Source organism: Anopheles arabiensis, chromosome 2 (assembly GCF_016920715.1).
Source record: "Anopheles arabiensis isolate DONGOLA chromosome 2, AaraD3, whole genome shotgun sequence".
NCBI lineage: Eukaryota > Metazoa > Arthropoda > Insecta > Diptera > Culicidae > Anopheles > Anopheles arabiensis.
The window spans coordinates 57,588,062-57,605,159 of NC_053517.1; the positions used below are offsets into that span (position 1 = coordinate 57,588,062).

The following is a 17,098-nucleotide window of genomic DNA, read 5'->3' on the forward strand; positions in this document are numbered from 1 at the left end:
TTATCTCATATTTTCACCTATTATCTAACTTTGCGGCGCCCTTGACAGTTCTCTAGACTACTTATAGGAAAGTCAAGGGTGCCGCAATGTCTGATAATAGGTTAAAATAAGAGGTGTCGAACTTTAAGTAGCCGCCATTGTATGTCGTTTTTCGTGCAATCTCTTCATGGATGAATCGCAATTTTGTAGCTTGTATACTTAGCTTAGAAAACAAACACCAAGCCAATTTCAAATTGCATATTCAGTTTAGCGAAATTTACCTTAGGCAGACATTCATCTGGAAGATCCTAAAATGTATGCAATATTACGACACTGCCGAAATATTCATCTTAAACTAACAATTCGTTCGAAGAAACTGCACCTTAAAGAGATTTTACTGTAGAACAACAGTAATAAATTTGTTAAAGACTTAATATATTTTTTTATAAAACATTCTGGTATATTATTGTTAATCCGAAGTTAATGTTATACCCTTTTACAAGGCAAGTATAATGTGAATGAAGAGGTTACTTAAACACTTTCTTCCATAGCACGTCTAGAAACTATTAAAAGAAGCATTTTACTATTAAACTTGAAAAGTAAATAAATATAGAAGTTTGTTAAAAAGTTAGCACACACGTTATTTTTAGATTGATTATCGAGCAAACTGTATCTTAATAACAATTTTAATCAAAGTGGACTCCGCAGCGATTATTGGTTGAAGTTATTATTAACCTACAATTAAATCTCCTTAACGCGAATCTTCAAGGGACCGTTAGCTTCGAGCGATATTACGGACAACTAATGAAAGTGCTGCTATGAAGTATCCAAGAAACCGCGGCAGAAACGTGGCATATTTTGACCAATATTTTTCTAATCTGTCATCCAATCCATCTTAGAACCAAATCACATATGCCACTTTGAGTATATTATCCTTAGGGAGACATTCATTTTTAACAGATACAAAATGTGCAGTGGTGAATTAACACGAGTGGAGGCCCTAAGCGGTCACAAGAAGGTAGGCCTTTCTTAAGTGTAAGCAAGCAGACAATTACATTAATGACATAAAATACATTAAATTTACATTAAATGCAATTTGTTTTTTCCTCTTCTATGCATGACAACAACTAAGTACTGCCGTCGTAAACTTACATCCCAATCAAATAAAAACGATACAAATCGAACAAAACTAGTTGCATCTTATTAACATTTGATTTCCAGATGCATTAACAAGCAAAGAACTTAAACACCCTATACAAATATTGAAAGCGCCTCTCACAATCAAATCAAATAAATAATTAGTATTGGCTTGATTGGCCCCTGAAAACATCATAAAAGTTAGAAAAACAACAAAAAACAATAAATCACACTTAAAAAAGATTATCCAACTCAGTCTGGTGGTGCAAAGAGTAACGAATTGTGAAACGCACTGTTTATGAGAACAACAAATATTTGCTCTTCATACGAACCGTTGTGTTGTTTATTCATGGTGTGGAAATTATTTTTTGTCATCGAAACATTTTTACTCGAAATGTGGTTCAATTTTTAATTTTAAGTTTTCTGTCACATTCATATAAAAAGTTATTGAATACATTCTAGTTATAAATGGAATAAGTTATTACAGAACATATGCTTCCAAAACAAACTATTAATTTTAGTTGTATTCCTAAAATGCATTTTGTGTTGTAAGTTAACTATCTGAAAACCTTCATTTGCTTCATGACATTCCGAATACAGATCCATTTACTATAATTAGACCATTAAAGTTTGAACCATAGAAAACAAAACTATTTGTCGATACGTGAATTTTGGAAACCTAACAAATGTAGAACGCAAAACTTATAGTCATAGTCATATAGTCCATTGAGTTATGGAAAATCTAACCCGGATCTCAAATGTATTTCCACTGACAGGCTAAAATATTCAGCATTTTTAAACCATCAAGTGGACCAAAAGCAGGAAACATCATAAAACATGGTAAATATTTCAATATTTGTTAAAAAAAAAAAGTTTGTTGCGTTTCCGTTCCTGTCTTCACCTCTAGCTGGCATTTACGGGCCACATTACAACGAGGTCAAATAAAGTTCAACAGTCTAATGGTTTATTGTTCCCAAGGTTGAAAAGGGTTCAAAATCGTATTGCCGCCGAAATTTTCAAAGGATTGTTTAATTAGGTTCTACGCTTTTTTTTACCACTATACTTTTTTTTACTCTACTTTAGTAATCCTTTCAGCTCATGTAGTTGTAAAGTGGTGTAACCGATGGTCATAGCAAGGTCATCGCTTTACCAAAGATGTTAAAATTTTCAGATTTTTGTTGTATTTATAATACTGCATGTACGTATATATGAATAACAAAAGTTACAGTCAAATAAACTGAGATGGTTTAGCAAACCTTTTATTTTAGCTTTAGTTATTCATGTACAGTTCTTCTTTACGCACGTTCCTTGTCCTCTAAATTCAGGCTCAAGCATAAACTTCAATTATTTCTAGAACAAATTTATTTCCCTTTTGTACACCTATGTACTAAATTTATACGAGTTAAATTATTTTAGATATTTTAAACAGGCCAAAAGTACATTCTCTCCGCAATATTTGTTCTTTTAATTGCTCTCAAAAATATGTTATGCTTTATGTTTATATTTCAAATAATGTTGTTACATTATGTTTTCAACAATCATTCTATTTCGTTGTTGCAGTACTGAACATCGTAAAATAGACAAGCAACCATTAAGAGAAGTTTGTAGAGTTCGGATGCCAATAAAGCAATTCAAAATATCGCGTAATATGTATGTGTTATTTACATAAAATAATTCATGAACTGAAGCTACATTGAAAAATAAATATACCTAAACACTGTAAAAAAATATTTAATTTAATTGCAATAATTGCAACAAAAACCTAAAATTTTCAGCAAGAGTTTTAACTGGAGTGAACTTGTGCATAACTTTTATTTTTCAAACTATGCTTTTCAAATAAATTTATTTGATTTACTCGCTTTTATTCAGTTTTCACCCTGTTCAGTAACTGTATGAGCTATAATGGCACTTACCCTTTTTTTATAATCATTTTTGACAATGGTGTGTACTTGTTTTCTGACACAACCTCTTTCGCGTATCACCAAATATAATCACAATTCTATTTTTTAGTTCTTCTTAAACTATGCATTACATCTTAACATTTAGCCCAAATAAGTTGAAAAAGGCTCAAATCTTCTTTTGTTAAACTTTTACACTTTTCACAATCATTCACTGCCATATTTAGGTTTAACGCTTTACCAATCATACAATATGTGTATATACCTTATGTATATACACATATGGTATGTGTATACCACATAAATAACATATAACACGCTATACCACACGTGAATGTAGCGTGAGCCATGAGTTTTATTAGTTTATTATGTTTGTTAATGTTTATGATGGGATATTTGCTACCATTGTTTTTGACACATATCACAAAGCGTTTCCATCAAGACGTAATTGTTTTATGCTGACATTGTATTATGTTGATGCACACGTAATATTGCATTCACAAATTCAGGTGAGGTTTTTCACATTGATGTTAGCTTTCATATCTTTCAAATTCATCTTGAAAGATGTTGTAGAATAATTCTAAGAGACCAATTTAAGTTTTTTTTATAAATTTATAATAGCATGTCTCCGCAAAATATTAGATCATGGTTATGATTTTCATTTGTTTGTTAGTTTGATCTAAATGATGCTTGATTCGTTCACAATTATGCATATACTATACTGCACTCATTTAAAAAACAACTTTTTAATCGTTTTATTTATTCTCTAACGCCACTTTCACGATTAACCTGGCTTTATAAATAGCACTTATTCCGTTTGGTTGTTTTGATATATTTCTATGATTCCGTCACACTAGCTGTGTATTGGCTCATACTTGTTCACCATTATTAAATGATTATGGGATTGGCGATGTAAATAAAAATTTTATGGAACATCATCATCACCGTCGGGAAAACCCGTAAAAAACAGTACGACTACCAGCACACCCCGTATCAGACCAGACTGCCTCAATGACTGCACTCGTTCAACTGAAGCCAACAGCGAGCAGGTTTAACCGCATGACCGAAGTAACATGTCCAAGCAAAAGGACTCACTGTCAAACTCTTCAACCTGGAGTCTCTGTCTAGCTGTTCCGACAGCTCAACGAATTAAACACCCGTCAGCTCCCCAACGACACGTGTACCATACGCCCGACCGTCTCCACGAAGGACCATCATCATCATCACAGTAGGTATTATGTTTTTTTTTCTTACCATTCCGCATCCCATCGTTGTACTGATCGGTAGGACGTCGTTCTTTGTGGCATCCTATGTGTGGCTGGTGCTCTCTTTCTCTCGTTGGTGTACTGGGAATGAGTTTTTTCTGACAAACACTTATTTATTCTTACTCGGCGCAAACATTTCTTTGCTCCAAGCTTTACATGACCATTATAACTCCAAACGTCGAACGAACACACACAAACGTAAAACCATATAAACGTTATAGAACATGTGACAACCTAACATGAAGAGCATCGTGGGAAGAACCATCTCCAAGTAATTCGCGTACACATGATCACGCTATTGACTTCAGTTAAGCATTTTAAAAATATAGCACGCCTACGATGCTTTTTTCCTTTTTTGTTGTTGTCATTTTTTTGTTTCTTTCAACGTCTTCTAGTTGAAAAAAGGATTTTTATTAAAATGATGTTATTATTCCTTATGTACGCTTTCACTAAGCATTTACGCACTCACAAACATACTTTCAAACCACTACAGCCACGGCATTGCATTTCAGCCTTTTTGAACATGCGCATTATGTTCACCCACATGCCTATCACTCTAAAAGCACACCCCAGAAAGTAAAACATGCAAAGTGAGCCTTTCCGATGAAGAAAGATTTCACTAAATTATTAACTAATGTGAAATACTTATTGAACGTAATAAAGCATCCCATTTATCATAAATTGCACCAAGAACTGTTAGTAATTCTTAGTTTTAATTTCACCCAAATGTTACTCTATCAGTAGTAACATTTATCTTTACATTCTATTCATATTTAACCATTAACTCTTTGATTCTGGTGTTTTGTTTGTTGCTGTTACTATAAGAAATTAATGAAAACGTGAACTTACTTTGAGTCGTCGATTCAATTCAGATTTTAATTTTCTTAGTGCTTAATTTTTACTTTAACTCTATTTTGCTTAACTAAATATATACACACAGCACTTTATGATTGAATATTTTTGAAATTTACCAAAAGTTCCATTATTTATTTTATTTTTTATCCTAGCATTTACATTCGTATCCAAACATACGTGCCTTATACAAGTTTATAAGACTTAATTAAATCACGTTATAGAATAGTATTAAATACTTGCAAAAAGGAGACGGTCCTGATCGGAAACGAATTACGCCCGGGTTTTACTTAAGCTTTCAGGTCTAATTTTACTCTATGGCATGTTATATTTTAGGTTACTTTCTTTTCCAGCGCTACAACCACTTTGATATTACTTATTAGGAGCTATTCATAAATTACACTACCCAGAGAAAATGTTTCAATCCACTCGCACTTTGCATTTTATTTGGTCTAACAACTGTAGTCAATTTAGACACACTTTATTTGGTAATGTGTGTTTTTGTGTTCTTAAACTCATTGAATCACATATAGCCCCTGTGAAACATAAATAGAAACCCTATTAGAGCTGTAGTTTATTTGCCAAACTTTGAAAACCAGCTATCTCATTTGTTTACTCAAAAACAAAATACCACTCCTACCTTTAGGAGGATTGTTTCATTAAAAATTTACGTCTATGAGTAGCTTGTTGTCAAGTTGTACGCCTTCACAGCCCGTGAAAAAACATTTCTCATTGTGTGTAGGCGTTTTGAAAGATCTCTTCTATATTTATAATAATTGCATAACCGATTAGTATATTCATGCATCTAAAATAATCATCTGTTCGCCTATAATGAATCATTACAGATTTTTTGCACTCTCTGATATGCTTTTAAACAATACAATTAGGAAAACATCTATATAGTTTCTGAGGTACGCAGTTAACTTTCGTGGATTTGGTGAAACGCGTAATTACAAATTTCATCCAAACTGTTTATATGTCAAATCGATACAATTTGCTCCTTGAGCTTTCCAATGCTAAAAACAATAACATTTGTCTAAAGCAGCGGTCGGCAAACTTTTGAGGCAATGGGCCAACTTTAGTAAATGATCGAATGCCGCGGGCCAGGAGAATGTGGGTTTTTTTATTATTGCGCTTAAATTATTACATTTTATTCTTTTAGAAACATTTTAGGTATTATTGTTGTTTTTCTGTAACTATATATCCTAGTATGGTGCAAAATTAAAGATACCTTCTTTAAAAACCAAATTTTAATCACTTTACAATCAGCAATATATGGCCAAAAATTTGATCAGTCAAAAAACTACAAAAAGAGATCAATATAGCTTCTTGAAGACCCCTTCTTCCCACGCCTTAAAAAAATATTGAAGATATTCCGGGGATGATACAAAAGTCTGAAAGGCTGAAAAATTATCGAAGCAAACATAGATTCAGTAAAACATTTTAAAAATGCTTTATGGACAAGTCATGCCATGTCAGATAAATTGATAACTGATTCCTTATGAAAAAGCTCTTTGGCAATCGTTGTAATCGTAAACAGCAACAGTGTGGAATCGTCGTTCTCGTTAAAACAACAAGGTTTGTTTTATTATTTGTTTCTGTTTTCAAACACGATAAAAAAATTCGCAAAACAAATTTAAAGGGAAACCCACTGATTTGTGTGAAATTAAGAAGAACGATTAAAACATAACAAAACAAATATCTCGTGAAAATGTATGGAGCTATTTCACTATATTTAAAACATTGTTTTGCATGTTTTGCGTTGGCGAAAGTCAAATGCTCTCCCATCGCAAAGTCGCATGCAAAACTTTAAATAAATTTATTGCAACCAGTCTTTAATGCATCACATCAATATACAATTTCGTGTGCGATTTCCTTCAATCCGAAAGTCTTATTGTCGTGTTGAAACAATGTTAACCGTTATGTAATTAAACGTTGCATTTACAAAATTGACCAATTCATGGGATTATGATAGGATTATCTTCACCCGTTCTAACAAATCGTTAATTGCACTTTGAATAGTAGTATCCCATGAGACAACAGGCAACCTCTATCAGTCACTTCACCTTGACACCTCTATCAGTCAAACTCTAACCATGATGACCAAAAAAAGTAAACCAACCAACTTAGAAGCGTGCGTGATCAACGAATGACACCCCGTAGCGTCCTAAATGGACTGCATACAGAAGTTTTTCGTCGCATGATAACGTTTCTGCGTTTTGGTCACCAACATCTTGACACTATTAGGCAACCATCAAAGCATCGCAAGAGAGCCCAGGTTAATTTTTGAGGTTCTAAAAAAAGCTAAAAATGAAGACAGAGGTACAAGTGGCTCCATTACTGGGTTATCTGGGCCGGGAGATCGATGCAACCCGCTAAACAGTGAAATAGTACTTGGGAAATATAAACACATATATCAAGAAGCAGAAATCGCGTCCACTGATTTCGCAATGGCAAACAGTGACGCCAAAACTTAATGCGTTCGTATTAGGTGAGTTTCGGCAAAATTTCGACATGAAACCCTAGCTCTTCTCTAACAATTCTGTTGCGAAAACTTAGGATGCCTATAGGCATGTATTCGTCCATCGTGGAGAAAATTCCGAATAATTGATGAACAGCAACTCCCAAAGTCTTAGATTTATTTGTCCAAGGAAGCTTAAATAACTACCTTTCAAATGATGTACATGTAAAGAAATTATCTCTCCTAGTTTTTGTTCTACAGCCAGCCGAAAAAAGGCTATTGTTTCCATGTAAACGTTACGGGGATATTGATCACGAGTTCGAACATACCAAACGATCCGTCATTCCATAGTACTTTAACTAAAGTTGAAAGAGTACGATGGTATAAAATGTTATTCTAAAAGATATTCAGTAATTTGTATACGAATATTTTCTTTCCATCTTTCAACATCAGTCAAAACCTTTCGCGGAATGTTGCCGTCGCCGCATTTGGCCCGCGAGCCGGACTATGCCAATCGCTGGTCTAAAGTGATTCCCCAAGGGATGGATAGCATAGAGAAAAATTCATGATAAGGAAAATTATCAAAGTGTTGAAATGGAGTCTGACTGACATTGAAAAAATCTGACATCCATTAACCGATGTTTTTGTTAACTGCCATTCTAAAATGTATGAAATATGGAAGATACAAAAATATATGGAATATGAGAGGACTTTCCAATCTAAGGAACTAAGGATAACGCTATATGAACAAAAATAAATAAACATAAATTCTATATATTTTATTTTCATTAAAGAGCACCATCTTGAATTTTACCTTGTTCTTCTTATTCTTCTTTGACACAACAACCGCTGTCGGTCAAGGCCTGCCTGTACCTACTAATGAAGTGAGCTTGGCTTTCAGTGACTTATTGTTACCATAGCAGGATAGCCAGTCCTACGTATGGGGGCACGGTCTATTCGGGTCTTGAACCCATGACGGACATGTTGTTACGTCGTACAAGTTGACGACTGTACCACCAGACCGGCCTTACCTTAACTTAGGCCGGAATTTTACCTTAATTACTTATAATATGATTTCGAACCTCTCTCTTCTCCTGTCTAACAAATCATTATGTTGGCCATCATTCGGCCGTTCCCTACGAGAACCTAATGCCTATGCTGACAAACAGTTAAACCCATCGCAAGTACCCTATATATAAAGAAATATATATATATATATATATATATATATATATATATATATATATATATATATATATTATTTATTATTTATATTATATATATATATATATATTATTTATTATTTATATTATTTATTATATTATTTATATATATATATATATATATATATATATATATATATATATATATATATATATATATATATATATATATATATATATATATATATATATATATATATATATATATATATATATATATATATATTCCCTCAGGATCAGGATCAGGATTATATATCCCCTCAGGATCCGATCATCGAGTGTAAACCGCCAGGCACCTTACACTCACACCTTGTATGGGAGTTAGAAAATCATTATTAAATTAAGTTTAGTGTAACATCTAAACGATTTTTAACTCTTTAAACCTATTCTCATATCACCATAAGGTGTGTGCAAAGTTTCGTTGAAAATGATCCAGCCGTTTCGGAGGTTGCTCGCAACAAACACCGTGACATGAGATTTATATATATATCGTAAGTATCATCTGGGAGATACTGTTGCTCTACACTCAATTCACGCGTGAGTTTTGTCAGTTTCAGAAAATATTATAGAAAATACAAAAACTATATACAATGGCTCAATCAACATGACGAAAAAACTACACTTTATACTATATCTTTCCAAATATTAGATTTATAAACATATGTTTTAGTTATTTATATGCATATATGCATATGTATCAGCACATTAGCGGTAATGGAACCAATTATTTAATGCTTTATACCATTTATGCATAAAAGAGTCTCCCGCCACTGGATTAAACTCTGGATTTTGTCTAAGAAAAGTAAAAATTACATTTTTATTTGTATATCTCATAATAGCGTAATATTTATATTAACTCTGACAAAGTCATCGTGGGTCGCATTATAAGCTCTTGAAGGCCGCATGCGGCCCGCGGGCCGTAGTTTGGAGACCCCTGCTCTACCATGCACACCAGGTCCTTTTTAAAATGAAATTGATTTCTTAATTACTCACTAGTCCGCCGGTAAGATTTATCAAAAATATACACATCAACAACATGTAATTTTAAATATTTACAAATAACAACAAAACCTCCTGAATAAAACAACAAAACTTCTCTAAACATATTCGTAAGCAATACCAGCATGTGAAGAAAATTGTTTTTGAGGTCTAAATAAACAATAATTTGAAGTATTAAATAGCCTGCATAATTGGTTAAACAGGGCGTGACCAGTGATAGCGTTACTTACTTGACAACGTGTCAAAATTGGTTTTGGTATCAACCCATTTTCCTTACATAACAATGGTCTACTTCAGATTTTGAAAATGATTCAAAAAATTAAAGAAAACGTATATGCACCCATTTTTGTTGCGAATCATAATTATCTGAAACAGTTGAAACCACATCACATTTACAGCTAAGATCCGTAGTAAATTTTTCAATTAAAAAAATTGAATGTTAATTCGAATGTAAAAGTTAATCTAGTTAAAAAAATATTATTGTAGTCATTGAAGCTATAGTCAAACTACTTTTATGAGAACAAATCAGTTGTGTTGATAAAGTATCGCAGGCCGTACATGGAATCATGATAGGCTCACCAATTTAACTCTCTAGTCAGTTACTTCTAAGTTAACCCCTATAATACTGTTCTCGTACTGACCATTGATATTCCGTTTACATGGTAAAACAAAGTAAGACTGATAAATTGGTAAAAGATGCGCGGTCGTGCCGGACTGTACAGGCTCTCGAGACTCAGTACCACGCAACCAGATAGTCAGTCCTTTCTAAGAGAGGACGATCCATCCTGGCCTTGAACCTATAACGAGCATGTTGTTAAGTCTTGCGAGTGAGCTTTAAACTGTATGATTGAATATACACACCTATTTGTACTGAAAAAAATATACTGAAAGAAGCTACAGCTGAATTTAGAAACTGTTCTTTTATAATATATAAAAAAATCAACTTCATCAATGACCACAATCATACGTAGTATTATTCAAAGCAGCAGCCCTAACAAAATCACATCTATCGATCGATTCCCATCAGGATCGTCGTCAAATTGACGATCATATATATCTCATGTTAGCAATAATTCTAAACGACCGCTTATTTTCCACTAAAAGTAAGCAACCGCTGAACAATAAACGACTAAACGGTCACACGAATGTAGACCTTTCTTAAGAGTTGAGCGAAAATTTGTATGAAGAATTCTAAACCAGAGAAGAATTGCGAAGCAAATTTACTTGTGAATAGGGGGTTCCTTTTCTAGGTGATTACTGGTGGAGGGACTGTATCGTCTGTCGAGGCTTTATTAATTTACTACAATTAATATTCATTTGGCGTTCATTTGCATCATCATCAATTCACACTCCTTGATGACAAAAAGTAGCATTCTATTACTACAATCTACGATAGTCTTCTCCAATTGTCCTGTCCAATCGACGTATTTTGAATAATAAAAAAATTCTAATAATTTGGCTACTTGCAAAACATTTCATCCAAGTGCAAGGCATTCATTCTGCGTACCTCGCATGTGCGGTCTTAAAGTCAACCTATAATTGTTGGCGTACTTGTAACAATGAAAACAACCCGATTAAATGCTCCACAACCATTCTACGACAAAACATATCTTCGTATCGTATATTATATTTTCAAAAACAAAATACGATTAATACAGAACCAAAAATATAAATAAAATTAAAGCCAAACTAAACCCACTTAAAACAGATAAATGTTTTTTTTTTTTCAATATTTTGGGAAGGGCTCTAATCACCATGATCGTAAAATAGTGACATAGAGATAGCTATATCGATTCTTTGCTCTTTGATTTATTTGATCTACCGATGTCGTTGATTACGGATGCGTTGATCCTTGAGTCATAAGTAGAAAACCTTTTGGTATGTATATATGTATGTTTTTTTTACATGGAGGGGGAATCTTCTTAGACATCGCATGATGTTGACGTGGATTCTTACCCAGCAAACCACCTCCTTGGGCCCCAGGTGAAGCCTTTGTCCACAAAAACCCATGATATATGTGAGGAAAAAATAAACCCACATTGCTAGCAGTCCCGTGATGGCGATGGCTTTCAAGATAGGATGAACATTGTACAATCGATGATTAGACGGCGGATCTCTTTCATCCAAAAAAACAATATCTGATTCTTCGTTCCGTTTCACGCTATACGCTGGATGCAAATTCTTCCTTCAAACTTGAATCTCCTACGAGCACTGAAAATACGAACTCAAAGCTAAGCCATTTATTTTCCTATCTACCTGCGTTAAACGAATTCTCACCGATCTTGTGGACTTTATTCCATTCTTCTTTTTTCTTTCCTGCATTTTGGAATACTTTCCACATTCTTTCTGTAGCAGTAACATCAACCACTAATGGGATGGGGATGAACACACAAATTTAACACACACACACACACACACACACACACACACACACACACACACACACACACACACACACACACACACACACACACACATCCCTTTACTTCCCCTTCTTCGTTTTGACTATTCTTACGTAAGTTGATGGAAGACATTTTGTTCCATATCGCGTTAATAAATGTCCAGACAAAACACTTACTAACGAGCTTATGTTTCAAAGAAAAAGATTCTGATCATTAAAATGCTTATTCTATTCTTACAGGGTCTCCCAACTCACTTTCGAATTTAAACATTGTTCTTCACCGCGTGCAAAATGTTATTCTACTTCATTCTGATATTTCATTTCCATCATGATAATTTTTCATTTCTTCTGCATGATATTCAATACTTCAACGGTTTGCTGCCAACGTTTTTCACTAGGGTTTAAGTGGAATCTCTTCATTCGTTAACAAGTGAAGTGTTGAAAATCATGCTAAAAAAATTAAAAATTATTATGATGGAAATGAAATATCTCACTTATATGGAATAACTTCTTACACGCGGTGAAAAACAATGTTTAAATGCCAAGGGACATTTCCGCACTCACAAGTGTAATTTTTATTTTAACTAGCGCATCTGGTGGCGTCCAGCGCAAGCTAGAGGTCGGTATAATGTATGAGTCAAAATTATTCTTACTTGATGTATTATTATGTTTCGACCATGCATCTATATACCATTTGAAATGTTGATCAACGTCCATAAATTGCTACGTTAAATGTTGTTGTAGGACAAATCGCGTAAGTAATTGTGAAAAAATAATGGCCATTCTTGGCGCATTTGTCCTTTTATTGTGGTTTTGTCCCAACAAAAACATCGCCTCATCTGACCGTTCAAATAGACATAGAGCAACAACGTCTCATGCGACAAAAAGTAGCTCAATTTTACAAACAGAGCTACTTGTCTCGTGTGATATTTCTGCTTCATGCGAAACAATCCAATGATTCAGTTTATTTACGAGCCAGATTAATGCCAAACGCTAAACATAATTTTGAACAAAGTTCAATTTAATTTTTTTGTGTGTTTTAAAGTTGATTGACTGGGTTAAATGAGCTACTTTGATCATCGCGGAGTGGAACTTTGTATCGAAAACCAGAAAAAATTAGCTACTTTTTGTAGCACGAGACGTTTTTGCACTATGTCTTTTTGAACGGTGACATTCGTTGGAACCTTAACCGTATTAATACACGATGCGCAATCTCAGATTGCGCATATATTCGTTTTATCAAAACATAAGTCATTTCGCGTAGCCAACCCTGAGCTATAAACGTCATTTCCATACATTTTCAGATTGCACCAAGATTGCGCATAAATTTTCAAGATTATATGTCGGAGATATATAATTTTTTTTTGACATATAAATACAGGCGTCCCCCGAGTTACGACCCCTTTTAGTTACGACGATTCGCAGATACGACGATTTTGATTTTGACAATGAAAAGTTGTCAGTGACAAGAAATTGTTTTATTTTAGGAATTTCTGTGCTGATAACTGTTACACACACATTTTCAAAGATTCTACAACTACCCGATCTCCAATATTTGCATCGTGCAAACAACTTTTGCTGTAAAATTAATACATTATCAAACATTGTTGCAAATAAAAATTACAATAGCATAGATTTTGTCTTTTCAACTTCGGTTATTAACTTAATGTTAACTCGGAGGAGAATTTCGGATAAAGTCTTGCGCGTTTCTTTCTGTTTTCTAAGCTACCAATAATTACCAATCTTGTAACGACGATTTGCCAGAGAAGAAGAGGACGAAAAAGCCTTTTCGCCATCTATTTATTAAATCTAAACCGCTAGTGATGTCAGCGTAAACAAGTTCAAAAAATGAACGGATTTGTTCCGATCCGCTCCGAACTGCTCGACTCCAGCAGTTGCTCCAACATCCTCCCCCACCTTGACGGATGTCAATAAACAATTCTACGCATTGCCTTCATTATCGGTGCTAAGAGGTAAGATGCAAACCTTCGTAATTGGACGCGTAAATGTTCCCTTAGCTGTTTTTAGTGTTACTACGCTTACGATGTTGTCGTCTCCGGGACAGATTTCTGTAATACGCGCTAGAGGCCAACGCGTTGTTGGTAAAGATTCGTCCATCAAAATTACCATACGGCCTACGAGTATGTTGTTGTTGTTTTTGTTACCAGACCACGTGTAACTTTTTTGCAACTCTTGAAGGTATTCTGTTGCCCAATGCTTCCAAAACCTTTGCACTAATAATTGCCATTTTTGTAGATAGTCTAATGTGCATGATTTCAACTGTGTGTTGTCCGGTTCCGGAACGGCATACATCGATGTTCCGATTAAGAAGTGTGCTGGCGTGAGGGCGGCTAACTCATTCGGATCGTCGGATAATGGTAATAACGGCCGAGAATTCATCGCAGCTTCTATCTGATGAAGTATGGTACAGTATCCTTCATACGACAACCGGGTGTTGCCTAGATGTCGGTAGAGGTGTTTCTTCGCGGTCTTAACTGCGGATTCCCACAATCCGCCGAAGTGTGGAGCTTTTGGAGGGGTAAAGTGCCAGTTTATCCCCTTATCGGCGCAATCGGCAGCAATAGTGTTGCGGTGTTGCTCATCCTCGAATAGCTCAAAAAGTTCCCTTAGCTCACGTTCGGCTCCTTCAAAGTTTTTTCCATTGTCGGAATGGATGTGCGCTGGTAATCCACGCCGTGACGTGAAGCGTCTTAGGACTGCCAAAAATCCTGCGGTTGTCAAATCTCCTACCAGTTCCAGGTGAACCGCTTTCGTGGAGAAGCACACGAATACACAAAGATAGCTCTTGGCGGCTGCGGCCTTGCGATGCGCAGGCTTCAAATAGAACGGGCCGGCGTAGTCCACCCCAGTGATGGAAAACGGCCGGCTAGGTGTGATGCGGGATGACGGAAGTTGCCCAATTGGCTGCTGCACCAATGCCGGGTCATGACGAATACATCGGAAACAGTTCCGCACGATGCCTTTCACCAATCGACGTCCGTCCAAGGGCCAATACTGCTCCCTGATTTGTAATAGTAGTAGCCTTCCGCTGGCATGTTTTCGTTCCTCGTGGAAGTGCTCTGCTAATAGCCGGGTAAAAGTGTGGTGTTTGGGTATTACTGCAGGATGCTTAGCTTGATATGGTAGCTGGGACAGGTTTAAACGACCTCCCACTCGAATTATGCCTTCCTTGTCCATGAAAGGGGTCAATTTTCGTAAGGCCGATTGCTTTGGCAAGGCTTCTCCTTTTATCAGTTGCTTAACTTCCACAGAGAAGGCATCTTGCTGTGCTAGTTTACAAAGAGCTATTTTTGCTGCTTCCACATACTCGGCTGAGATTGCTGTTGGTGCTTTAGCATGCGACACTAGCTGCTGCGTTCGTGCTTTCTGCTTCGTGTTGCACACAAAACGTATGCAGTAGGCTATAATGCGTACCATTCTAGTGTAAGAGGATGAGATATCGAACCATGGATGAGATTGTGCACATACGACAGTAGCACTCACCTGAAGTGTTTCTAAGTCCATATCGTCTACCGGTTCCGGGTTTGAGCTGGGCCAGGATGATGAAGGATGCGTTAGCCAGTCTGGGCCGGATTTCCAAAGCGTGCTTTGCTTGAAGTGTGTTGCGGACATGCCTCGGGAGACCAGATCAGCAGGGTTGCAGGTACCCGGAACGTGCCGCCATTGCCGTGGATGCGAAAAATGTTGCACTTCCGCAACTCGATTCGCTACAAACGTCTTCCAAGTGTTGGGCGGTGAAGCAATCCATTTCAGGGTTACAGTTGAATCGGACCAGAAGATGGATTGGGCAGAAGCCATCTGCATTGCATTCTTGACGCGATGGTGAAGGTGCGCTCCCAGGACAGCTGCACTAAGTTCCAGTCTCGGCAGTGTGACGCGCTTCAAAGGTGCAACGCGAGACTTCGACGCTAGCAGGCTGATTTGCACTTCTCCCTTCGCGGTCTCAAAGCGTACGTATGTGCATGCTCCGTAGGCAGCTTCGGAGGCATCGGTGAAAGTGTTAAATTCTACCTTTGAATGTGGTAAAAGTACATAGCGATCAGTTTTATATTCAGCTAAAGCTTGCCAATCACCTTGAATTGCTTTCCATTTTTTGTAGATTTCTTGCGGTACAGGTTCGTCCCAGCAGGATTTCAGCAACCATAGCTCCTGCATCAACATTTTTGCTCGAACAAGTATCGGTGCGATCAACCCGAGTGGGTCGTACATTTTTGCAATGTTGGATAATATCGATCGCATCGTTGAAGAGGTGTCATCGATGCCGACATTCGAATCGAAGCATAGATCATCGGTTTCGGGCTTCCACGAGATGCCAAGCGCCTTGACCGTTTCATTGGGTACGAAATGTAGTGATGATTGCGTGCCAATATGGTCAGCACTCAGACCGAAAAGCACACCAAGCAAGTTAGACGTCCACTTGCGCAATTCAAATCCTCCCTTGGCAAGCAACTCGGACAACTCTCGCCGCAGAGCAATAGCCTCTTGCATGGTGTTGGCACCACCGATAAAATCATCTACATAAAAATTGTGCTGTAGGAGGGGTATCCTGGAAGCAACAGGATAATTGGCACCTTCATCTTCTGCTAGCTGAAGTAGTGTCCTAGTAGCAAGGAACGAGGACGGAGAAAGTCCGTACGTAACTGTGTTCAGTTCGTATATGTGTACAGGTGTGTGTGGCGTGAAGCGAAACAGTACTCGAACTAATCGGCGATCATCTGGGTGTAGCGCAACTTGCCGGTACATTTTTGCTATGTCACCGACCAAGGCGATCTTGTATGTACGGAATCGCAGAATTATGTCCAGTAGGTCATCTTGCACAATAGGGCCAACACAAAGTATATCGTTTAAGGAATAGCCTGAGC

General features: G+C 36.3%; 1 protein-coding gene across 1 annotated transcript in view; it reads right to left on the reverse strand.

The window, feature by feature from the left end:
- Positions 1-16,724, reverse strand: part of LOC120908585 — a 46,067-nt gene extending 29,343 nt beyond the window's left edge. The window contains exons 1-2 of the mRNA XM_040319763.1: positions 15,720-16,724; positions 15,651-15,654 (exon numbers count right to left, since the gene is read on the reverse strand). Coding sequence (XP_040175697.1) covers positions 15,651-15,654; positions 15,720-16,724 — 1,009 coding nt within the window. The remainder of the gene's footprint in view (positions 1-15,650; positions 15,655-15,719) is intronic.
- Between the last annotated feature and the right edge of the window lie 374 nt (positions 16,725-17,098).